Genomic DNA, 25,405 nt, shown 5'->3' on the forward strand with positions numbered 1-25,405 from the left:
GCTGTCATAACAGCTTCAGTCCAAAAACCATGAGGTAACGCAGCATGTGACAACATAGAAGGGACCTTCTCCTGAATGGTCCTGTTCATCCTCTCTGCTGTCCCATTTTGTGGAGGATCATAAGGAGTAGAGAGCTCCCTCTTGATGCCTTTAGCATCACAAAAGTCCTGAAACTGTTTGGACATATACTCTCCACCATTGTCGGAACGCAAAGCCTTCAGTGTTTTGCCAGTTTGATTTTCAACATGAGCAACAAACTTCTCAAACACTGAGAATGTATCACTCTTCAAACGAAGAGGATAAACCCACACCTTGCGTGTGGCATCATCAATAAAAGACACAAAATATTTTGCCCCTCCCAAAGAAAGCTGAGGCATCTCACATACATCTGTATGCACAAGCTTTAACTGAGCATCTTTCTGTCCAAGAGCTTTCTTCTGGGGGCACTGGAGTTGCCTGCCATATATACAATGCTCACAAAACTTAAAACTTGAGAACTTTAGAGAGGCAAGTAACCAAAACGAGACAATTGCTCCATTCCTTTGACACTCATGTGTCCCAACCGGCTATGCCACATAGAGATTTCCGGCAGCTCGGTTGCATTTACATTAACATGGTGACAAGCACCAGCATGCATGAAGTAAAGAGTGTCCACCTTAGAGCCTCTGGCAACAACCAGTGAGCCCTTACTAATCTTCCACTTTCCACCACCAAATGTGGTAACATAATGAGCATCATCAAGCTGTCCAGTAGAAAGCAGGTTCTTCTTGATCTCAGGCATATGCCTGACATCATGGAGCATAAGTTGTGAGCCATCTGAAAAACACAAGCCTCACATCACCTCTGCCAAGAATCTGGCATGCATGGTTGTCACCCAAATAAACTACTCCTTCATTGCCAGTAGTATACCTGACAAACAAGTCTCTGCAACCTGTGACATGAAAGGAGGCACCTGAGTCAATGATCCACGAGTGCATACCATGACCATCTCCTGTAAGGAGTGAATGGGCATCAAGTGAAGACGTGAATAGGACTTCATCCTCACTATCACCTGCATGTGACACATTGACTTCTTCAATCTTGATTCCACTTTTGCCCTTTGGCTTTGCATCTTTGGCTTCATCTTTGTCTTTGTCTTTTCCTTTGCCCTTTTCCTTTTGATCATTCTTCCATTTGTAGCATTGCTTTTTGAAATGTCCCTTCTTGCCACAATAATGGCATTCCAAGTCCTTTTTGGAGCGGGACTTGCTCCTTCCCCGTTCTTGGCTTTTACCCCTTTGCTGGGATCTCCCACGTGCATTCATTGCATTGGACTTTCCAACAGAGTTGTTCTTCTTGTTCATCTCCTCTTGAAGGAGAGCACCCTCCACATCTGCATATGACAGCATAGCATTTGAATTGCTAGTGGCTGTCGTGAATGTGTCCCAACTCTCTTGCAAAGTGCATAAGAGAAAGGTGCCTTTGAACTCATCGTCCATTGCCAACTTTTGATTGATGACCTGGCTGACAACACCATTAAACTCATTTAGATGGGCTGTCATAGACGCCCCTTCCTTCATTTGAAGGCCTATGAGTTTCTTCAACCAATACACTTTGCTTGAGGCACTTTGCTGGGCATACAAGTCCTGCAATCTTTGCCACATTCCCCAAGCTGTCTTCTCTTCACGTATGCTGAAAAGTAAAGAGTGACACGGACAACATGATGGTGGATCTTGCCAGCGCATCCATATCTTCCCATTCTTTAGCAGTAAGAGAAGCGGGCATTACACCCCTTTCTTTGATGGGCTTGTGCTGCTTCTTCTGGAGCAACACATTAGAGCACTGGGTTTGCCAAATGTCATAATTATGTGAGCCTTCAAGCTTCTTGATGTGAAGCAATGAAGAGCTCTCACCTGTGGTTGCCATAGCAATATGCAATCTTTGACACAGTCAATGCCTGACTCCTTGCAAGATGTGCAAACACTGCACCAAAAGCACACAAAATGCTCACAGTTGTTCTCCCAAAGTTTATCTCCCACTGCGGAAGCACGAATACAACTCTCCTCCCACTGAATGTGATAAAATCACCAAAATCTGGTTGCTGCAGATTTATGACAGCACCTTAGATGTGCTCTGTTCCCCTTCCAAAGTACTGTACAACAGTACTAAGTGCTCACCAATGATGTACCAAATCTGTACCGGCAAGTACAGCAGCTGTAAATGAGCCTTTTCCTCACTCAAATCAATGTACAACCATGCCAAAACTTGTACAAAGTTGTACCAAATCTGTACCAGCAAGTACAGTAGCAATAAATGCTCTCCTGGCTGTCCAAATGAGTGAAAATCAGACCTTGACAGTCCCCACCACTGCATACAATAGTCCTGGACAGAAATTGAGCAAAAGCCCCCTGACTGCAAGTGGATTATTGAGGGTTCAAGGCATAAAAGTCTTCCTTGCTGCTTTGCTAAGCTCAACAAGCACAGAATCTTGAAAAGCCCCTTGATTCAAGATCAATTTCTGATCATGAATGGTACATTAATGCACATGAAGGCATCTTGAGTCTTCACAATGCTTCCTCCTGGCCACATATACACCCTTGATTTACTGGCACATTGAGTGCTTGACAGGCATCAACACATTGCTCAAAACATCAAATGCCAGTGCCTGCATGCAAATCAATCCAATTGACACAAAAGCCCTTTGATTTGCACTGCAATTTCCTGCACTTTTGGCCCGAATGTGAGATTGCTCACATCATACAGCATGTATGAATGCCCAATGGCACAATTACATCAAAAGCCCCAAATGTTGACACCCAATTTCTTGCAAATTGACCCGGAATGTGACCAATGTCACCCAATGTTGCCAATTTTGCTCAAAATCTGAGCCATTTGGACCTGTACCTGCTCAATTGATGATAATGGACATTCAAATCCCAAAATTGAAGCAAATACCTCAGACAATTTTTGATTTCTGTTGCAGAAAGGGGAGGGGTCGAATTTGCTGCTGCTGTGCAGGTACGGATGCAGGTGGGCGGTACCTCGCGACTTTACCCTCTGTTACCTTGTGGCGCAGAGGACCAGGTTGACATGATGAAGCGACTGGATGGTTGCGAGGTGTGCAGCTGGATGCGAGTGGTTGTAGCGATGGCCACTAGGCGCTGAGCGGTTGTAGCGCTGGCCACTAGGCGGAGGCGGCGGCAACAAACAAGGCTTGGCCACCGCAAGGAGTCGGTGGGTGCTGGCGTCTGTGGTGGAAACAGGCCGCGTCGCTCGAATGTGCGGACTCTGTGCACTTGTGCTGCCCAGGCTAGCGGGCAGAGAGTGGTGGACAGCGGCGGCAGTATCGCCGAAACGGGCTGACTGTCCTCCACTGTGTGTTAATAGAAACCGCTGATTTGGAGATGTACTTGGCTAATCCAAACTGTTAGACTGCATGCCCTAGGACTTTGGCTCTACGATCTCTGTCTATGAATGATTATGAATGACCATGACTTGCCTTTATATAGGGATTTGATAGCAAGTCGTAATCAGGCCGGTTTCACTTTTCAGGCCATAAAAAGTCATAAAAAATGTCATAAAATGTGTTCATATTGTGTCCACAATATCTCCCAACCATTGGTGCATGTCCTGGGCACGTCTGGGCACCTATAGGGATATGAAATTAGCTCCAAACTGCCCATATAGGACCTCTAACTTTGCCCTTAAGGCGGTTGTAAGGAATAATCATGTCTACGTGGCACCAGCTTAAGGTGTGCACGTGACATTCCCTCCTGCTAAACTTGGAGTTGGGGGCATGTGATGCGCCTTTGCTCCATGCTGTCGATTTGATCGCGGATTGAATCTCCCATAGGTGTCTCCACTACTATCTCCTCGGGAATTGCTGGCAATGGAAGTTTCCCCTTTGCCTTTGGAAGCTCTATTGGCATGGTAGACTCTATGAACACCTCAGAAACTGAAGTACTTATCTTCTCCTCCTCGTCGATGGATTCAGAGATAATTGTGGGAACCTCACGAATTATCACCTTCTTGATGGCTATGATGATCTCGGAAACTTGTATGGAATCTGGAATTGTTTGTGGCTCTGAATGCTCGAATAATTGTACCTCTTGGTTGACCTCGACCTGCGGATCCGACACGGTTTCTAGTCTCTTTGGTATCCCTTTGTCCTTGGTCTTCTATTGTGGTACTCTTGTCCTCTTCCTTGGTCTTCACCACACTTGCTTCCACTGGAGTACTCTGACTCATCATGGCGAAAAGCTTCTTTATTTCTTTCCAACACTCTTCTTCGCGTCCTTCATCGTCTTTTCTTCTTTGCCTTGATTCTTCTTTACGTTGTTCCCTTCTTTGCCTTGCTTCTTCTTCACGTTGTTTCGTGTAGCGATCTTGGTCTTCATATGCTTGTTGGTAAATCTTTTCCCTTTCTTGGGATTGCGGTTCGAACATTGCCCAACTAGCTTCACTTTGCCTTTTCATCAAAGCGAAAATATCCTCTATGATTGCCATGAAGAAACGGTTACTTTTTTTTTTTTGGGAGCTATGATCAGCCCCAAAACCCTAAACCTAGGCTTCTACATGCATCCTAGACACCCTAGAGGCTAGAACCATGCTAGATTGAAATCTAGACTTTCTATTACTATACTATGCTGACAATGAGCAAAAAGCTGATGCAAAAAGACTGATTTGATGCAAAAATGCAAACCCTAAAACGCAAACCCTAGTTTTTTTGATTTACATTTAAACCCTAACATTGATGAAAAACATTTCCTAGGAACAACCTAGACATGCTTTGATACCAATGTAGCATGACTACTATGTGGAAGCGTGCTTAATGATGATTAATGCAAAGCAATAAAGATTAACGTGAATCACATGCTCATGACACAGAGAAGTAGAGAGAAGGAGAAGAGAGACTCTTTATCTAACTTACTTCTACTATATATTACCGAATGAATGAGTAATTACAATGATTGTCATAGATCCAATGTAGGAGGAGGCTCAATACTGGGACACATCACATGCTCATGAGCAGAGATGTTGCTGCTGCTTGGAGGAGACTCAGAGAGCCCCGTCCTCCCACACCTATTGCCGATCCTCAGACCTGGCAGACATATGCAGAGAGACTTTATGATGTGCCTGCACAACCCCCTATACCACAGCCCACAGAGCCATGCTCCACAGTCTCCACCTTCTTCACCCCACCTATGGTTAGGAGGGCCATATGCCGACTTCAACATGGACGGGCGACAGATCATACAGGATTACAGGGAGAGCATCTCATCTATGCTATTGATACATTGGCACCATTTCTTGCTCATCTCTTCAACAGAGCTCTGTCAGAGGGGTTTCCGGCTGAGTGGACGATGCACACTATTGTGCCGATCCATAAAGCGGGAGATGTATTAGACCCTGGGAACTACAGGACCATCATGATTGGCCATATATTGGCCAAACTATACGGGGCAGTTTTGGAGGCAGAGCTGAGCACTCATGCAAAGGTTGGGGGATTGAGAGCAGCAGGCCAGGCAGGCTTCCGTCGAGCCTTCTCGACCATCGACCACATTTTTACATTGAGGTGCCTGATTGATTAGGCCAAGGCACGGAGGCAACGGCTCTATTGTTGCTTTGTGGATTTTCGCAAGGCATTTGATACTGTGCCCAGAGAGCGCCTCTTTCGGCGACTACAGACACTAGGCATACCTTCAGACATGATGTGGGGCATATACAGGCTATATGAGCAAGTCTTTGGGAGAGTCCGATGCCCAGGAGGCTTGTTCGACACATTTGCTAGCACCATTGGTGTGAAGCAGGGGTGCCCGCTCTCCCCCACGCTCTTTGGGCTCTATATTGATGAGGTGGTCGATTACATCACACAGGGAGGAGGCTCTGGGGTTGAGCTATCAGGTATTACTGTCCATGTTATGCTTTATGCTGATGACATCGTCTTGGTATCCGACACGCAGGTTGGGCTTCAAAGACATCTTGTGGCTCTTGATGACTTCTGCGCACAGCAGGGGCTCATAGTGAACCTTGGGAAAACCAAGGTTATGATCTTCCACACTTCACCCGCAGTCAGGAGCCACACTACTCTCACATTAGCAGGAGGGCGGGTCGAGGTGGTGAGCTCTTATGTTTACCTTGGCATCACATTTACTAGCTCAGCTGGATGCTTCTCCATGGCTCAGGCAGTCCGAGATAGAGTGACCCGGGGGTATGCAGCTCTTGCTGGCCTTGAGCGTCAGTGTCATCAGGCTTATTTTCAGGAACCCCGCACGAAGGGGTGGCTCTTTGATACATTAGTGACACCAGCCTTGATGTATGCAGCAGCGGTTTGGGCACCAGGGCTTGCAGCCTCCACATGGGTACAGCTGGAGAGACCACAGATCTTGATGCTCTCGAGGATGATACGCAGCAAACCATCTGTCCCGCACGATATTGTTCGAGCTGAGTTTGCTGCACCACCTATGGCAGTGGAGGCATTGTTCGAGACGATCTCCTTTATATACAAGATGAGGGAGATGCCCACGGAGAGATTAACCCGCCGAGCTTTTGAGGCATCCAGACAGCTGGCCGAGGCTGGACACACTGGATCTTGGTATGCACAGATGCTACAGTGGTTCTCACATCATGGGATAGACATTGAGCGGTTGCCACCTTTTCAGTATGATCAGTCTGCTCCACGGGGTTACCTCTCTCTCAATGAGAGGAACAGAGTGATGAGACAGGACATATGGCAGCACTACATACAGGAGACATGGACAGCACCAGAGAGCCCACTACCATCGAAGATGCTGTATTACAGAGACTACTTTATGAGCATCTCAGGGAATGGGTTTATACATCGACCGCGGTACATGGATGTATACATGCCACACAGCTCTCGCGTTGCTATTGGACAGCTACGAGTCTCATCACATCAGCTAGAGATAGAGGCTGGGAGAGCGGCACGGGTTCCCAGAGCTGAGCGGATATGCAGATTGTGCGGCGAGGAGGTGGAGACTGAGGATCACTTTGTATGTAGATGTAGAGCCCACCAGGGGGTCAGAGATAGATATGCAGGATTGTTTGAGGAGCACTCTTCACTACATCAGTTGATGGAGGCCTCGGACCAGCGACAGCTTGGCAGACTACTACTAGAGCTTCATAGTTCTCGAGAGAGACTCCTCCAGACACCCGCTCCCATTAGGGGTGGGAGACAGTCCCAGCTCACAGATTTCTTCCAGAGAGCTATGCCAGTGCCAGCAGCTGATGTACCACGTGGGGTGACCGCATAGAGAGCAGAGGAATTGAGAGCCAGGAGGAGACCTAGATAGACTGGACATAGAGCACCCCGACTCCGTCACCGAGAGATAGCAGCTATCCGAATGAGACACCAGATGGAGACACAGGAGAGGCTAGCTCGCTTTCATTCAGACTCAGGGTACATGTTCATGCCATTCACAGCCTTAGCATCGGTGATGTATGATATCTTATATCCCTCTTATGGCACTGGATGGAGTTAGACATAGATCTGCATAGCATGCTTGAACTACCCCTTCAGCATATAGAGATGCATCTTGCCTTAGCACTCCATCCACATCCCCACCCCCCTTATATTGTTTGTATATGGGCTCCACCGATCCATGATGATTCACAGTTGTATCCAGACACATGCACACTTTTTCTTTTGTTTCTTTTCTTCCGATGACCGAAAGAACACAGTTGTATTATTTTTTGTCTCATAGGCCGACTTTGGCCTCTCGTAGACGTTAATATATCTTTCTTTCTTTCTTTCTTTCTCTCTCTTCTTTGAATTGGATCCTAAAGATTCTCACCACATGAAGGTATAAAGAAGGCCATATTGTGCGTTATCACATTGGTATCAGAGCATCAGGCTGGTAACCCAACTCGGCTACCTAAAGAAGTGAGAGCATCAGTTGGATGGTAAAATTGCGGTTCGGAAAAAACACCCAAGCCTCCACCATGTAGACTTGCAAGGGAGCCACCATCTCTGATAACTCAGTTGCCTCCACACGTCTTCAAAGAATAATATAAGCAAATACTCCTGCTTGCAGGGGGGGCTCTTCAGTGGGTATTGGGACCCAATACCGTGTCGTCTTCTACGAAAACCGGCCTCTGGTAGAAACCAAAGTGCGTTAGACTAGCAGTCACCCAAACCAGTTGTAATCCAACAAATAAAACAAATATATGGGAGCTAGAGTGCTCCAACATGAAAAGAAGAAGGACACCTGTTGGCCCCAAAGCTTGGCGCCCTTTTCGGTATTTCTTTATTCAAATTAAATGGAAGAGTTTAAATGAGTACATCATGGCCATTCATGGCTTGTATGTTTGTATGTCCAATCTGCCATCCTCTGGACCTCTTAGCATAGAGGTTACACACAGCCTTGTGCGAAGTTGTGCCCCAAAAACACCACATTGTTATCTCCTCTAATCAGCCAAGACAGTGCATCAGTGAGGCCTTGAATATGCATCTAATTGGTCCATGCACATAGCCTCAAGCTCAGCCATAAAACAGTCCATAAACTCTTTCCACCCTCCAAAGTGCCAAACCCCTCCCCTCACAAAGGGCTAGAGAAACAACTCCGAAACAATCACGAGCCAGTGAAAAGAGAGACTCGGCTAGGCACTTCCTGCAGTCCCACCTGCTCGCAAAGAGAGAGGGAGAAACTTACAGTCCTTGTGTTAGCTGTGCAGTTCTATGGCCACCAGCAAACTGCCAGCCTCCTGCAGTTGTTGCCAACAGTCCTGCACTGCCTTCCGCCAAAGAGAGAGAGAGAGAGAGAGAGAGAGAGAGAGAGAGAGAAAGCGCAGTCCAGCCTGCGGGTTTGCAAGAGAGAGAGAGAGAGAGAAGAATTAGACTGTAGAAGACGACACACACGCTTTTGGAAAAGAAGCTAGCCAGCAGTCTCCAGGCGGCGCACAGGGGCTGAACAGCAAGTTTTCCCCTTTTTGCAATAGGCCGGCGCATAGGGGCTGGACTGTCTCCCTCTCTCTTGTACAAACAGACTGACTGGATTGCGCCTCCCTCTCTCTCTCTTTCCCATTTCGCACTTTGACTCAGTCTCTACCCCTTTCCCCCCCTTTCCCATTTCACACTTGCCGTCCATATCTGTTCGCCGCCTTTGCCCCCCTTTCCCATTTCGCACTTTGCCCCCCTTTCCCATTTCGCACTTGCCGTCCGTCTCTGTTCACCGCCTTTGCCCCCCTTTCCCATTTTGCACTTTGCCCCCCTTTCCCCACCCACCCATTTCGCACTTTGCCCCCCTTTCCCATTTCGCACTTTGCCCCCCTTTCCCCACCCACCCATTTCGCACTTTGCCCCCCTTTCCCATTTCGCACTTTGCCTCAGTCTCTGCCCCCTTTCCCCCCCTTTCCCCACCCACCCTTGCTCAGGCCCCCAAGGCAGCAACATAACTCTCTCTCTCTCTCTCTCTCTCTCTCTCTCTCTCTCTCACACGCGAGGAGAGAAGGCAAGAAGGCCTTCTATCGAGATGGTCGGGTCATCATTGATGGCCGGCCCATGGATTAGCGGTTTGGGGCCTATGGGACACAGACCAGGCCACTGTGACAGAGATACTCATGGCAGTATGGAACTGTAATGGTTCACTATGGGTGTAGCCTGGACGACTGGAGCATGTTATGGTGGGGAGAGACATCATATTGCTGACAGAGACACATCAGAGCCCAGAGAGAGGGCTACCTCGAGTAGAGGGATTCCAGTGGGAGTCAGCATACAGGAGGACCACACGCTAGGGTACCTCGAGAGGGTCGGGGGGGGTAGCAGTTCTATTCAGACGGGAGCTACAGGGGAGATTGAGAGTGGTAGCACAGGATCCAGAGGCCAGATACATGTGGATCAGCTTACAGCTCTCACAGGACAGGGTTATATACATAGCTCTATGTTACTTTTCTCCATCAGGATCCTCCTATGTCATTACAGAGGACATGCCACAGGAGGAGGAGACAGGAGCCTCGCCATACACTTGTCTGTCAGAGGAGATTATGCATTATTCTACACTAGGGGAAGTATTTCTTACGGGCGACTTCAATGCCCACACACAGAGCAGACAGTGTGAGGTGTATGACTATGATGACATGGAGATCCTCCACCCTGTGGATCCAGAGGAGATAGGGGCTAGTCGGGCATCAGAGGACAGTGGACCAGACAGAGGACATTATGGGAACCACTTACTAGAGTTGGGAGCCAGGCATCGTCTCGTTATTTATAACGGGATGCTACAATGGCCGGGATCAGGAGGGCTGACATGCTCCCCACATGGGGGTCATACACGGACCGGAGGCACGGTGGTAGACTACATTATGGGGTCTTTGGAGGCATCACAGCTTGTCACCACATTCTCCATTCCACCTCGTCCTATTGGGGCAGATCATACATACTTGTCATTTTCACTAGCTGGATCACCAGTATCACCAGCCCCCCACGTACCGACGCCACACACTACCATCTACTTCACACATGACATGGCAGACATATACACTGGCAGAGTAGAGGATGGGCTCCTACTCATGGATCCCCTGGCACCTATGGATACCATTACAGCCTAGCTAGCATCACTCCTACACACGGCTGCATTACAGAGCTTCCCACATCGTGTCCACTCAGGAGAGCCTACGAGATCTGGGACTATGCCCCAGAATAGATGGTATGATGACGAGTGCAGAGCCCTATACTCACGGCTCCGCATACAGAGAGCCTTGGGAGCCATTACAGAGCAGGAGTCGAGGAGAGAGATGAGGAGACTTACTCGCCGCAAAAGGCGGGCCTTCAAAGAGATACAGGAGCTAGAGATCTTTCATTTCTTCATGAGTAGAGATAGCCCTGTCTCATGGCGGCACTTCAGAGAGCCCCGGACACCGACACCTATTGCAGACCCACAGACATGGCACACATATGCAGAGGGCCTATACCACACCCCACAGCGGCCACCTATACCTCAGTCACAGGAGCCTCGACCTACCACAGCTAGCTTCTTTACCCACTCGATGGTACAGGAAGCTATCCGCCGCCTACAGCATGGACGGGCCGCCGACCATATGGGCCTGCAGGGTGAGCATCTCATATATGCAGTAGATTCTTTGGCTCCTTTTCTTGCACACCTGTTTAACAGGGCACTAGCAGAGGGTTTGCCTGCGGAGTGGACGATGCACACCATTGTGCCGATTCACAAAACAGGGGATATGCTCGATCCGAGCAACTACAGGACGGTTATGGTTGGCCACGTGCTGGCCAAACTCTATGGTGCAGTGCTGGAGCAAGAGCTTAGCTTATATGCTGAGCGAGCAGGTTTACGCTCATCAGGGCGGGCAGGCTTCAGGAGAGCTTTCTCTACCACTGACCATGTATTCACTTTGAGATGTATGATTGATCAGGCCAGAGTGAGGAAGAGAAAGCTCTATTGCTGCTTTGTGGATTTCCGCAAGGCATTTGACACAGTACCACAAGAGAGGCTCTTTCAGCGCCTGCAGTCTCTTGGCATACCAGCAGATATGACATGGGGCATCTATGCATTATATGAGCAGGTTTTTGGGGGAGTCAGATGTCCAGGAGGTATGTCCGAGACTATTGCTAGCACCATTGGTGTGAAGCAAGGATGCCCACTTTCCCCCACGCTATTTGGGTTATACATTGATGAGGTGGCTGACTTCATTACACGGGGAGGCGGAGATGGAGTTGATTTAGCAGGTACCTCAGTACATATTATGCTCTATGCTGATGATATTGTATTAGTGTTTGAGTCTCCAGGTGGTCTACAACAGCATCTACATGCACTTGATGATTTCTGCACATAGAGGGGTCTTACTGTGAACCTTAGGAAAACCAAGGTTATGGTCTTTCATACATCGAGACAGGGCAGGAGTCAGCTGACATTCACTCTCGCAGGACGCCAGGTGGAGGTGGTGACATCATACGTGTACCTAGGGGTTACCTTCTCTGCAGCAGCCACACGCTTCACCATGGGTTCAGCAGCCGGAGCTAGATTGACACGGGGATATGCAGCATTGGCTATGCTAGAGAGACAGTGCCACTAGGCGGATTTTCAGGAGCCCCGGACGAAGGGGTGGCTATTTGACACATTAGTCACACCGGCATTGATGTATGGAGCAGCGGTATGGGCACCAGGCCTTGCTACCCATTGGTGGACACAGATAGAGAGACCACAGGCCCTCATGATGATGGCAGCAAACCGTCAGTACCTCATGACATTATCCGAGCAGAGTTTGCTGCGCCTCCTATGATGGTAGAGGCCATATTTCAGACTATATGCCTGCTAGACAGATTCAGAGAGATGCCACAGGACAGATTGTCATACAGAGCTTTTGAGGCATCTAGACAGCTGGCTGAGGCAGGAGACAGAGGATCATGGTATGCACAGGTCACACCTTGGTTCTCACAGCATGGTCTAGACATGGATCATCTACCACCATTCCAGTATGACAGGGATGCACCACATATCCGTCTCTCTCATAGTGAGAGGAACAGAGTATTGAGACAGGATCTATGGCAGCTCTATACACGAGAGACATGGATATCGCCTACACAGCCTCTTCCACCGAAGATGCTATACTACAGAGATCACTTCATGAGTATCACTGATGATGGATTTATAGAGAGGCCTAGATACATGGAGGGCTTTTTACCACACGGCTCCCGAGTGGCTATTGGTCAGCTTAGAGTTTCATCACACCGATTGGAGATTGAGACTGGTAGAGCAGCACGGATCCCCCGAGAGGAGAGGGTATGCAGATTGTGCAGAGAGGAGGTGGAGAGTGAGGAGCATTATGTATGCAGATGCAGAGCATATACAGCCATCAGAGAGAGATATCCCATTTTATTCAGAGAGCCACATTCCCTACGCCAGATCTTTGAGGGAGCAGACCAGCGCATACTGGGGAGATTCATTCTAGACATACAGCACCACAGAGAGACATCATTACAGGCTTAGACAGCTCCAGAGGGGGGACGATAGACACAGATTACTACATTTTTTCAGAGATCCATCCCCCTCCCAGCCCCTACACGGCAGGGAATTACTCTCCAGAGAGTAGAGACACTTAGAGCCCGCAGGAGACAAAGGACACCTGGCTTTCGGACACCACGCCTATACCAGAGAGAGATGATAGAGATCAGAGCTTAGTTTTACAGAGAGGGTGCGGAGCGACTGGCTCGCTTCAGAGCACACCCAGGCATGTTCTTCAGGGAGCTGTGGACACCCCCTTCATTGATGTATACCATTTTATACCCCCAGTATGGTACACGATGGAGCTAGCTAGGTTGCATATCATGATTGTATACTCCATGCATATAGCTTTGCATTCTCCTAGTAGTAGAGCTCCATCCTCTTCACCACTCATTGTACTTATTGCACACCCAAATTCAGCTTTTTAGTTCAGTACTTTTTCATTTTGTTGGGATGACAGAGGATACCCCATACAGGTACTCCGATTTGTCTCATAGGCCGTGAGTTCGGTCTTTTGGAAGACGTTAATAAAATCTTTCTTTCTTTCTTTCTTTCTCTTTCTCTCTCTCTCTCTCTCTCTATTCTCTAAATTGAATCCTAAAGATTCTCACCACAAAGGTATAAAGAAGGCCATATTGTGCGTTATCACGATCAAGCTTAGTGCATGTAACATTGGTATCAGAGCATTAGGCTGGTAACCCAACTCGGCTACCTAAAGAAGTGAGAGCATTAGGTGGATGGTAAAACTACGGTCCGGAAAAAACACCCAAGGCTCCACCATGTAGACTTGCAGGGGAGCCACCATCTCCGAGAACTCAGTTGCCTCCACACGTCTCCAAAGAATAATATAAGCAAATACTCCTGCTTTGCTGGGGGGGCTCTTCAGTGGGTATTGGGACCCAATACCGTGTCGTCTTCTACTGAAACCAACCTCTGGTAGAAACCAAAGTGCGGTAGACTAGCAGTCACCAACCAGTTGTAATCCAACAAGTAAAACAAATATATGGGAGCTAGAGTGCTCCAACACGAAAAGAAGGACACCTGTTGGCCCCAAAGCTTGGCGCCTTTTTCGGTATTTCTTTATTCAAATTAAATGGAAGAGTTTAAATGAGTACATCATGGCCATTCATGGCTTGTATGTTTGCATGTCCAATCTGCCAATCCTCTGGACCTCTTAGCATAGAGGTTACACACATCCTTGTGCGAAGTTGTGCCCCAAAAACACCACACTTTTATCTCCTCTAATCAGCCAAGACAGTGCATCTGTGAGGCCTTGAATATGCATCTAATTGGTCCATGCACATAGCCTCAAGCTCAGCCATAAAACAGTCCATAAACTCTTCCAGTCATGTTTCCACCCTCCAAACTGCCAAACCCCTCCTCTCACCAAGGGCTAGAGAAACAACTCCGAAACAGTCACGAGCCAGTGAAAAGAGAGACTCGGTTAGGCACTTCTTGGAGTCCCACCTGCTCGCAAAGAGAGAGAGAGAAACTTACAGTCCTTGAGTCAGCTGTGCACTTCTATGGCCACCAGCAAACTGCCCGCCTCCTGCAGTTGTTGCCAACAGTCCTACGCTGCCTTCCACCAAAGAGAGAGAGAGAGAGAGAGAGAGAGAGAGAAAAAGCGCAGTCCAGCCCGCAGGTTCGCAAGAGAGAGAGAGAGAGGGAGAGGCGCAATCTAGTCCGTCTGTTTGCACAAGAGAGAGGGAGACAGTCCAGTCCCTGTGCGCCGGCCTGTTGCAAAAAGGGAAAAACCTGCTGTTCAGCCCCTGTGTGCCACCTGGAGACTGCTTGCCAGCTTCTTTTCCAAAAGCGTGTGTGTGCTACTACGCAGCCCGCCAACCTCTCCCCCAAAAAGCAATAGAGACAAACTACTGGCCCGACTCTCTCCAAAAGGAGCGTAGGCCCCAAAATAGCCTAGGGGCCACGATGCTCTATGAGTGGTATTCTTTTATTTTTTTTAAAGATTTTAAACCTTTGTTCCCTTTTGTCCCCTCCACACATGGGATTGTTTAAATACCTTTGTCTCCTCCACACATGGGGTTATTTAGGTAAGCCCTTTTTCCCCAAGTATGAACCTTAAACATATATCTTGCTCACCGACCACCATGCTCTCACTTATGCTGCACAAATTCACAGGGTCATGACATCTACATTCTAATTCTCTTCTCTCTCTCTCTCTCTCTCTCTAGGGATGGAGACATCATCCTGTTAGGGGACTTTAATGCCCGGACGGGCAACCGCCAGACAGCCTTTTATGATACCTCGGAGGAGATGATGAGAGAGTTGGACACTCTGGATATGGGATTAGACAGACGCTCACAGGATGTGGAGTGCACAGAGTATGGGAGATATTTGGTAGATATGGGGACTGCGCATGGGTTGGCCATACTTAATGGCTTGCAGAGGTTTCCGTCAGCAGCTGGATTTACTTGCTTTCCACATAGACATGGTGCTAGCACAGTGGATTATGTTATGGCTATGCCCAGCTTTGTTTCATGCATTGAGGACTTCACAGTTGGATCTCGGCCCATTGGGGTAGTAGTGGATCATGCATTGTTGACATTGACTATCTCTTTTCACTTTACCACAGCTCAGAGGACACGAGGGGCAGATCACACTCGATATACTTTTACCTCAGAGACTGATGCTGTCTACACAGATGGGATTTATAGACGTCTGTACACAGAGGAGCCAGGGAGACCTTTGGAGGAGTTGACCCATATACTGACAGAGACTTTACATGATGCAGCGAGAGAGGCATATCCACATACTCAGCCTGGACAGAGACAACATTCTAGATGTATGCCCCAGAACAGCTGGTATGATGAGGAGTGCAGAGAGACCAGAGCCCGACTGCAGCGGGAGGTTGCTTTGGGAGTCACTACTCACCGACAGTCACGTATTGCCTTCCGACGCCTTGTGCGAAGGAAGAAGCGGGCCTTCCTTGCTTAGCTAGAGCAGGAATTATACCAGCTGTTCTTGAGCCAGGATTCGAGGGAGGCTTGGCGTCTGTTTCATGAGTCCTCCCCTGCTTTGGCCATCACTTCTACAGAGGTCTGGGGTAGTTATGCAGCATCTCTATATACAGTTCCTGGACAGACACCTTTTCCTGACCCGCCAGCACCATGCCCACAGACATGTACTTTCTTTACCGCAGAGATGGTAAGGAAGGCCATTGATAGGATGAAGATTGGGAGAGCATATGATCACGATGGATTGGTTGCTGAGCACTTTATTCATGCGAGAGACATGCTGGCAGAGCTTCTAGCAGTGATGTTCAATCGTGCTATGTGCGAAGGCTTACCCGAGACTTGGAGTAGGTCCACCATCGTGCCTATCTTCAAGTCAGGGGACCCTATGCAGCCAGGGAATTATCGCACTATTATGATTGGTCACACACTAGCACGATTGTATGCATCCATTCCTGAGCAGCAGTTGAGTAGATGGGCAGAGAGAGTTGGCATTCGAGCAGAGGGACAGGCAGGGTTCAGGAGAGGTTTCTCTACTCTTGACCACATCTTGACTTTGCGGGCCATTATTGAGGAGGGCAGGTCGCATGGGCGACGGATTTATTGTAGCTTTGTGGACTTCCGCAAAGCATTTGATACAGTGCCTAGAGCCAGATTGATGAGGCGATTACAGGAGATGGGGGTACCCACAGAGCTCATATGGGGAATTATGGCTTTATACAGATCAGTTGCAGGACAGGTACGCACCCCAGAAGGGGTCTCTACTTTGGTTCACTCCACTATAGGAGTGAAGCAAGGTTGCCCGTTATCTCCTTCACTGTTTGGTATGTATGTGGATGAGGCTTCTGACTACATTGAGAGATTGGGGGACAGAGGAGCCCAGGTAGCAGGTACATGGATCCCACTATTGTTATATGCTGATGATATTGTGTTGATCTCTGACTCCCCTGAGGGTATGCAGCGTCATCTGGATGCTTTACATGAGTTTGCACATGATAGTGGATTGTCTGTCAACCTTGGCAAAACCAAGGTTATGGTGTTTAACACCACGCCACAGTGGGTTAGGCGATCAGCTTCCACATTTACATATGGGCAGGAGATTGTGGAGTATACAGATGCATATACATATCTTGGGGTAGTATTCAGTGGGCCAGTGTTTTCGATGAGGAGAGCAGCAGAGACTAGATTGACTAGAGCACATGCAGCCCTGGGTGGTTTGGAGAGGATGTGTTCGCAGGTTCAGTTTCAGGAACCTCGAACGAAACTCTGGCTTTTTGACACTCTAGTGACATCAGCTATGCTTTATGGAGTGCAGATATGGGGACCTTCAGTGGGCCATCACAGCGCAGGCGGGTGGAGAGGTATGGAGAGGCCTTTGGTATCTATGATTGCTAGGCTTATTAGAGCCAAGGCTGTGGTACCTCATGAGATTATTCGAGCAGAGCTGGCGGCTGCCCCTCTGGTGATTGAGGCTCTTACGAGATCAGTCTCCTACATACATGGCTTGTGGGATCTCCCCCGAGACAGATGTGCACGCCTCGCCCTGGAGTCCTCCCGACAGTTAGCTTTACAGGGAGACACGGCTTGTTGGTATGGACAGATGACATCTTGGTTCCAGGCACATGGTTTTAGCATGGACAGATTGCCTCCCTTTCAGTATTCTCTGGAGGCACCCTCTCTCACTCTTACAAGGACAGAGATTACCAGACTCATCCGTCAGGATTTAGTTCAGCTGGACATTAGGAGGACATGGATACAGCCGACTGAGGAGCTGGGCACGAAGATGGCTTTCTACCGAGAGCATTTTCTTCAGCTCACAGCAGATGGTTTTGTGATCAGACCCAGTTACATGGATGTACACTTGTCTCATGTAGTACGATGTGCTATTGGTCAGATTCGCACATCCTCACACCAGCTTGAGATTGAGATTGGCCGATATAGAGGTATACCAGCTGAGGCCAGGATATGCCGAGTATGCCATAGGGAGCCAGAGACAGAGCTGCATTATATATGCCGTTGTACTGCATACTATGAGATACGTGGTCGTTTCCACTGTTTATTCAGAGAGGGTTTTGGACCACTTTCCAGAGTCATGGGGTACCAGGACCAGAGGTGTTTGGGATTGTTCTTGCTTGAGCTGCGGAGACATAGAGATAGCCTGCTTAGGCGCACAGAGAGCCAGACTCAGAGGCACATTACAGACTTCTTTAGTCCAGCCATCACTGCGCCAGATGGACCACAGCAGCAGCAGGACATGGATACCGCCCACACCAGGGGTACACTGATTGATCGTGCGATTGAGCTTGGGTGGTCCAGACGCCCACGACTACGGAGGAGGGCATCCCAGCATAGACGGAGGTTGCAGCGGCAGATTCGGATTATTCTTGCGAGGCATGCGGGACACCCAGTCAGGGTGCTGACCACAGAGGATATTGAGGAGATCCGCCAGTGTCCGATGCGGCACATATTATGAGATGGAGGTACCTCCATAGTGTACCTTCCAGTTCCAGTTTCATTTTCTAGGTGCCAGTAGTATCATCTTTATTTTTCATTTTCTGGGTTTTTTTATCCAGACATTGTATCAGATCCACCATGATGTAACTTTTGGTCTCATAGGTCATTATGGCCTTTTGAAGACGTTAATATAACATTTCATTTCTCTCTCTCTCTCTCTCTTATTCTCTGAATTGGATGCTAAAGATTCTCATCACATAAAGGTATAAAGAAGGCCATGTTGTGTGTTATCACGATCAAGCTCAGTGCATGTAACATTGGTATCAAAGCATCAGGCTGGTAACCCAACTTGGCTACCTAAAGAAGCGAGAGCATCAGGTGGATGGTAAAATTGCGGTTTGGAAAAAACACCGAGGCCTCCACCATGTTGGGAGAGACATCACATCAAGAAGAAAGCCAACAAGAAGAGGTGGAGGCACAAAGCTTCCAAACAGGAAAAACGCTTCTGCCAAGCACAGAAGAGCTCCTGAGAATAATGATGGAGCAAATAAATTCTTTGAAGATGTAGCTTGCCGCCGAAAAAGAGAAGCCCAAAGAAGGCATCTCAGATTTGGCAGAGGTCCTTCTCCATATGGAGGAACAAAGAAGAAAAGACGAAGATTGACGTGAAGAACAAAGAAGAAAAGATCAAGAAGCAAAAGGAAAAGTAGAAGAAGAAAAAGAACTGAGACGTGCGGAGAAACAAAGGGATAAGAGGAAGCCACACACAAATATGAGATGTAGAGGAACAAAGGGATAAAGAGCTGAGATCATTTGTACTACTTCTTTCCTGAATTTCAGCTGTGCTACTTCTTTCTTGAATGAAATTCAAGAAAGAAGTAATACAAATGAAATTCAAGTACAAGATGTGGGTGAGAATGGAGACATCAAATCACATCCCCGTGACCTACTTTACACTCTTGGCCACTCCGCCTATAGAGAAACACTTTGTGAAGTCCAGCATTGAGGAAAGCATATGAACATGACGATTTGGTTACCCATGTATATATATGCACCAATGCTCCTAGCTGGCCAAAAGTATTGTTGTTGGCCACCTGTACGTGACTGCCATGTCATCAATGTCACATCCCCATCGCCACATCATCGCTGCCACATGGCAGTACCAGGTGTCACGTGGTGCTTGAGGTGGTCTTCTCACTACAAGAGGACGGCACATGTCAAAGTTATATGCACCAAATGGAGCTGAAAAACATATGAACCTCCTATTGCCGCCAATGTGGCAGCCATCTCGCTTGGAAGCGATAAAAATGATGACTGACTGAATGACTGATGAACTGAACATGCTCTAAGGCTGGTTACCCTGTGACGCTCTGATACCAATGTGACATGTGAGAGGTTAAGACCGTAGTAATCACAACCTTAGTTTGACTAAACTGCACTTAATGATGTTCAAGAGATAGACAGATATGTGTCAATGCAATGCAGCTATATTATATGAAGAATGCGGTTACAATGAGATCCAAATGGATCTGTACTGCTGAATATGCTGCCTATATGCTGAATATGCGGGATGAACTGCTGTCCACTCTTTCCCTTGTTTCCTGGGAAGGAAACGCTGAAGGGAGGCTTTGGAACAGATGCTGAATGCTGTCCTGATGATGAAACGCAGATCTGATGGGCTGATGATGATGCGTTTGCTGAGGACGAGTGCTGAGGATGATGCGTTACTGAATGCTTGATGCGTTGATCTATCTGCTGAGATGAGGGGCTGAAACGCTGAATACTTGACTGCCTTGAATACTTGATGATGAACTGCTTGATCTCCTGAAGGTGAGCTGTTTCCCAATGTTGAGATGACTCCCCAATGATGAGATGAATGGCCAAGCCCATGTATATATAGTGACCTGAAGCTGCTGGTCGGCCTACTCCTGCTGGTCGGATCTGTACTAAAGCCACGACTGCTGAATAATCACATATATGCTGTGCGTTTTCATGCTTATGAGCTGGTCGGGTGGCTGCTATAGCAAACCGACTGCATGGTTAGGCTTTCCTCAAGGCTGGCTGTCCACGCTTCAATGTTGCTAATGATGTCTACATGCTGCACATGCTGTCCCTTCATGCTGATGGTGCTACTGATGTACTTGAGATGACCTTTTAATGCTCCTACTGGTGCCATACCCTGCTACATGATGCTAAATGATGCCATAAAATGATGCCATGTCACTGTACACCTGACTGGTGTGCACGTGTGAGAGAGAGAGAGAGAAATGAAATGAAATGAAATGTTATATTAACGTCTTCAAAAGGCCATAACGACCTATGAGACCAAAAGTTACATCATGGTGGATCTGATACAATGTCTGGATAAAAAAACCCAGAAAATGAAAAATAAAGATGATACTACTGGCACCTAGAAAATGAAACTGGAACTGGAAGGTACACTAGAGAGAGAGAGAGAGAGAGAGTTAACGTCTACGGAAGACCCCAAGGGCCTATGAGACCAAAAGTAATACAATGGTACCATGGATATACTGAGCCATGGAAAACTGAAAGAAAAAGTAAAATGAAAACATCTGACAGTACATGTGATCAACAGATGATCCTTTGTAGAGTGAGATATGCTATGATCAGCTAATGTCGATACCTGCCTCTGCCAGAACCGATCTGATAGTGGAGTGAATGTCAGGCCTCTGTGATGGGAGCGTGACATGTCGGCGGAGAACCTCACGAATCCGTCTCTATGTGGTAGAGGGTCGTGATGCTCTGGGTTGGGGACGTCTGGCTCGCAGAATGGATCGAGCTCTCTCACTACTAAGAACTCCTTTGGGGCGTGGGTGGAGGAACTGATGTCGTAGTAGAGGAACTGTTGTGGGCAGTAGATTTTGATGTGGATGTATGTACCACAAAGAAATTTGTGATGGCTCTCTGCTGTGAGGTGTCCTGCGGAGCCGGGGCTGTCTCTCAGCATGTTGCCTCAACACTACATCCCTGTGTCGTTTGAGCTCCATCAAGTACATGCCCAAGCACGTCTCTGAGAGAGAGAGAGAGAGAGAGAGAGAGAGAGAGAGAGAGAGAGACTTGAAATTGAGAACGCGAAACGGTGTTTCAGAAATGGCGTTTCAAGGTTTCATGAAACGCGAAATGCGTCCTCCAAAAGCTGCTTCTTCTTCAACAGGGTAGGCCTTCAATAGGGTAGGCACCACCAATGGCCTAGAATTCACAAGAGAGTGAAATGTTAAGCCCACATATCCTTTTGCAGACTTAATGACCAATGCCCTTTTTTGACAACGATGGTGATGCCCGCACAGCAGTAATGACGATCCCATTTTAATGAAGGTTGAACCTGCCACCATAGTTAGAACAAATGCAACAAGTAAAAATATTAGTGTTGCAAGAGTTTTATGGAGAAAAAACTTACCACTTGTAAAAGCCCACAAACAATGTTAATAGACAAGTTCACGTGCATGGCCTTACGGGATGTAGTTCTGGGCATCTCCGGCCCCCTAGGATTGACACACACATCAAGCAGGCAAGCAAAATATTGCATTCAAAATTCATTGTTCCAGGCAGCCATGAATGCATGTTGCACATGCTTCAAAAATATTTGGTCAAATCTCTCATTCTCAATAACATGTATCTGCATGCTCAAGGGTTCTAGGTGTGAACACACACTCCAGACCCAAGAAATCCGGGGCTCATCCATACCTAACTGCGTGGCCCATCCAGGCCAAAGGTTTTGTTGGAGTAGTGTCCAGCTGTTGCACATGCATCGTATGTATTTGGTCAAATCTCTCATTCTCAAAGACATGTATCTGCGTGGTCGAGGGTTCTAGGCATGAACACACCCTAGACCCAAGCATCCTTGGCTCATCCAAGCCATCCGGGGCTCATCCTAGACCTTGGGTTCCCAATTCTCTGGCCCATCCATGCCAAAGATTTTGTCAGAGTAATGTCCAGCTGGTGACACGGTGCATGGGTTTCTTTGACCATCCTTGCAAAACCAACTCCATGTGTTGTACTTCCTTAGTTCATTTTACTTCTGTTATTGGCTTGATGCTTTTAATGGCTGCCAATGGTGATCTCCTGTTCAATTCTCAGGTATAATCGCTTGGAGATGAGGGCGATCCAGGACAAATACCAGCTGACATTGCCTGATATTATTTTTTTTGTCACAGCCTCCCTTTTTCTAGGTGGTTAAAGATTTGAAAAATCTCTTATAGGCTGCCTCCTGAGGAAAAAATGGACGTAGAGTTGTTGAAAGTAGTGTGTGCCAAAGGCTTCACTAGGAGTGCTGGTGATCATGGGCATAGCACTCCAGGGCTTGAAATATCAACTAGATTGGACATTTTTTGTGTCCCCATTTGATTGTGGATGCAAGGTATCCATTTGATTGTAGACATAAGCACTTAAAGTTTGTCTCCGAAATGGACGTGGAAGATGAACCCAGCTCATGGATAATTTGGTGGTGTCCTCGGCTGTGACATGGTTACCAAGATTTCCGGAGCTGGTTGATGATTTTTGGCACTGTATTGCACCTTTTCCTTTTTAGAGGTAAGTTCACAAAAATTATGTTAATTTACTTGAACTGCTGCTCTGGGATGTTCAGTTGCATTCTCTGTACCTTGCATTCCTATATTTTTTTCTTGAATACCATTGTGAAGGTTTTGAGTCGACATGACCTTTAATAGAGGGCACTTGTTACATCATGGGTCGACAGTCTTTACTATAACAGGTCTAGACTGCAAACCATGGATATCTAAAATCTGTGCTGTGAAAGTACTTCTCCCTTGCACCTCCCATTCCAGCAACGGTGGACATCTTTTGAGCTGGAGGGAATGTCACGTTTTGTTCTAGATTTGGAGTTTTTGCTGACAAGGCACCACTGGACATGTCTCTACAGAAGACATGGTGGAGTCAAGACTGACTTGTTTATTTGGATTAAAGTACTCTTATCCTGATCAAAGGACACATTTTTGCATGCATTGCCGCAGCTCTATAGAATGTTTATGGACATTACTACTGTGTGCTATTAGTCTAACACAACAAGTGTGTGCTGAAGGTGGAGCCAAATCATGAGCTGAAAGGACTGGTCTGTGATGGTGCAAATGTTCTTCCAACGAGGATCATAGAAGATGCCTTTAAAGATGAATTTGGTAGGTTGTCGTCTGTGAACTTTGAACATTCAAGGCTTCATATATCTCCATGATCCAATGGATGTATTGACCCTGCAGGGCCTGCATGCATAATGTTTTAGTTTGTAGTAGGAAGTTTACCCACTCAAGGTGTTTTATGTTTCGTATTCCCCTAGGGTTGTGTTACACGTCCCTATATTTATGCTGTACAGGAGTCCCCTGGCAGCCAGCACCTAGGGAATCTAGAGGGCTTAGGTCCGGTGGACGATGTGAAGAGGAATTGCCAAGGGAGAGGCCCTAGGATATACGTTCAAAGGTGAAGGGCCCAAAATCATTCTTCATATAGATTAATGCTAAGAGCCTCTCTCCTCCTCACATTCGCAATCTCACCCACTGGCCTAAGCCCTCTAGATTCTTTAATTAGGTGCTGTCTGCTAGGGGACTCATGTAATTATAGGACAGGTGCCTATGCACAGTTTGTCTTAATGTATGGGCTTTATCTTTGTGGCTTCAATCACAAATAGGCTGCTGGTTTGCATAAGCCTGACTATGCCCATGCAAAACTTGACAGGAAAAATTGTAAATATCCAGCGACTGAGTAAGGTGCTGGACACGTTGAATGGGTGGTACATGGAACGTGGTCTATTCGCACAAGTAATCTAATCAGCCCCCTAATGTTTTGTTTATGTTCTCAAAAGGTGGTTACGCAATTTGCCATTATCACTGCATGCATCTTTTGTAGGTTACAGATATTGAGCTTTTATCCGGTGGCATCATACGAGTCCAAGTGTCGGAGGCAGTGGTTAACAGTATCAATATCCGCTTTCTTGACAGGAAGACGTATGTGTTTCCCCTATCACTTGTGTTTTACCATTCAATTTTTAGCTATGATGTCATGGAGTAATGGGGCTCTATGCTTTAATTACTCATCACATTCCTTGTACTAGCAGTGGAGAGCCGACTAGTGGAAAGACACGGCCAGAGACTCTTCTTAGGCAGTTGACTACCAAAAAAGGACAGGCATGTGTGGATTGAACTCGTTTTAATCAAGTTCAAGCAATTCTAGATACTGGCTTGTGTTTGGCTTGCTCTTTTGCAATAGGCCGATATGTTTTATTTGCTTAGTAAAGATCAATGCAGGAAAAAATCATATTTTCCTTTAAGTTCCTCTCTCTCTCTCTCTCTCTCTCTCTCTCTCTCTCTCTCTCTCCCCAAACTTTCAAGAAAACACATTCTAAAAATTATTCTTAACTTCACAGACACGCCACATGCCATGAGAATTGTGATCTGCCAGATAAGAGTCTCATCACATCGCCTACGCATGGAGATGGGCATGTAGAGGGCATTGCCAGGGAGAACAGGATTTGCCAACTCTGTGCACTAGATGTGGAGACGGAGGAGCACTATCTTATCAGATGCCCAGTGTACTATGAGAAACACAGGGGGTTTGATATTGCCCCTTTAGGGAGGGATTTGGCCCACTGTCTGGAGTCATTAATTTCCTAGGCCAATGATGCACGGGACTCTTATCTGCTGGAGCTGTGTCGCCACTTAGATCAGCTATGCAAAGAGGCACAGATGCACACCCTAGGTACCTCTTAGGTCCCCATCACGAGTTTCTTTCATGCGACCCAGGATGGAGGCCTCCACTGACAACCAGAAAAGAGCTCTGATCCAGATTACCCTACTCGATGGATCAAGCAGGGCATACTGACAGCCCATGTGCCACATGTGCCACCCCGCCTCCCGGACGTTTCCCTAGACAGAGACAGCGATCTAGGTGCAGCGACCTAGACGGCCAAGACCCACTGGTCCGAGGAGATGCTCCACCTGACAGCTTCAGATATGACAAATCCTCCAGAGATATCAGAGTGCGCGAAGCTCATAA

General features: G+C 47.4%; 1 protein-coding gene across 7 annotated transcripts in view; it reads left to right on the forward strand.

The window, feature by feature from the left end:
- The window catches only part of LOC147635951 (outer envelope protein 80, chloroplastic-like), a 77,971-nt gene that overhangs the window by 36,744 nt on the left and 15,822 nt on the right, over nt 1-25,405 (forward strand). For all 7 annotated transcript variants that reach the window (XR_015266469.1, XR_015266470.1, XR_015266471.1 and 4 more), the window contains exons 2-5: nt 23,445-23,538; nt 24,089-24,171; nt 24,260-24,357; nt 24,468-24,537. Coding sequence is in view for 3 of the 7 variants with exons in the window: in XM_086801366.1 (XP_086657492.1) it covers nt 23,445-23,538; nt 24,089-24,171; nt 24,260-24,357; nt 24,468-24,537 (345 nt within the window). In the remaining 4 variants the exon portion in view is untranslated. The remainder of the gene's footprint in view (nt 1-23,444; nt 23,539-24,088; nt 24,172-24,259; nt 24,358-24,467; nt 24,538-25,405) is intronic.

This window comes from Cibotium barometz, chromosome 8 (genome assembly GCF_041138505.1).
Source record: "Cibotium barometz isolate CiBa-2024 chromosome 8, ASM4113850v1, whole genome shotgun sequence".
NCBI lineage: Eukaryota > Viridiplantae > Streptophyta > Polypodiopsida > Cyatheales > Cibotiaceae > Cibotium > Cibotium barometz.